Raw genomic sequence first — 1,100 nt, 5'->3', positions numbered from 1 at the left:
GGTTCAGGCCCACGCGCTCCATCTCACCTTGTGCGTCTCCCGCTCTCTCTCCCCCACCCGGCCCCAGGACTACGTGCAGGCCCTTACCGGCTTCTGCTACGACGGCGTCGAGGGCCTCATCTACCTGGCCCTCTTCTCCTTTGTCACGGCCCTCATGTTCAGCTCCGTCGTCTGCAGCGTCCCGCACACCTGGCAGCAAAAGAGGTGAGTACTCCTGGGCCCGCCTGGGGGGCCGCACGGCGCCGGGGGCCGCGCCTCCGCGACTCCCCAAGGTGCAGTCCCCGCCCCTTGACGCTCCCGGGGCTATGCAGCCACCACTAGGCCTAGGCCGATGGGTCTGAGGTGGGCACTCCCTCTTCACGCCCGGCCTAGAGGGGCCCCCAGCCTGGGAGACGGGTGAGTGAGCAGCCGGCGGGGGCAGGGGCCCTGCCTGAGCCCCGTCCTGCAGGCTGGGGCTGTCCACGGGCACCGGCCCCTGTGCTCCCCGGACAGCCCCGGCCCCGCCTTTTAGTAGGCAGGCAGCACCCCTGTGTCCCCGGGAGCCTTACCCACAGCCCCGCGGACCCAGGACTGCAAGCAGGCACGTCTGCCCTAGAGCTGGCCTCTGGCCTGTGGCCCCGCTTCAGCATCAGGCCTGATCCCACGCCGGTGTCCCTCCCCGCAGAGGCCCCGACGAGGACGGGGAGGAGGAGGCCGCCCCAGGGCCGCGGCAGGCGCACGACAGTCTCTATCGTGTCCACATGCCCAGCCTGTACAGCTGCGGGAGCAGCTACGGCAGCGAGGCCAGCATCCCAGCCGCGGCCCACACCGTCAGCAACGCCCCGGTCACCGAGTACATGTGAGTCGGGCGCGCGCAGCGCGGCGGGCACTGGGTAGGCAGCTCAGGGTGGGGCCGCTGCCCTGGGGTGCCTGGGCGAGGGGCGGAGCCAGGGCAGAGACGGTCCTGCACACGGGGCAGGGCTCCCGGGCTGAGTGCTTGCTGCTGCCACATCCTTAGGTGGAGGCCACAGGGACCACTGTTAGACGGAGAGTCTGTGGTCAGCACGTGGGATCCTGTGGCCAAGGGCCCCAGGCCTGGACATGTGGTGGGCTGGGGCGGG

At 70.9% G+C, this 1,100-nt stretch overlaps 1 protein-coding gene across 1 annotated transcript in view; it reads left to right on the top strand.

The window, feature by feature from the left end:
- TTYH3 (tweety family member 3) overlaps positions 1 to 910 on the top strand; it is a gene marked incomplete at its 5' end in the record, with an annotated part of 5,648 nt that extends 4,738 nt beyond the window's left edge. Inside the window, 2 exons of the mRNA XM_010841685.1 lie at positions 68 to 204; positions 665 to 910. Coding sequence (XP_010839987.1) covers positions 68 to 204; positions 665 to 842 — 315 coding nt within the window. The remainder of the gene's footprint in view (positions 1 to 67; positions 205 to 664) is intronic.
- Between the last annotated feature and the right edge of the window lie 190 nt (positions 911 to 1,100).

This window comes from Bison bison, unplaced genomic scaffold (genome assembly GCF_000754665.1).
Source record: "Bison bison bison isolate TAMUID 2011002044 unplaced genomic scaffold, Bison_UMD1.0 scf7180017847081, whole genome shotgun sequence".
Classification (NCBI taxonomy): domain Eukaryota; kingdom Metazoa; phylum Chordata; class Mammalia; order Artiodactyla; family Bovidae; genus Bison; species Bison bison.
Note: the sequence above shows the minus strand (reverse complement) of the source record. Positions and strands in the feature narration are given on the sequence as shown.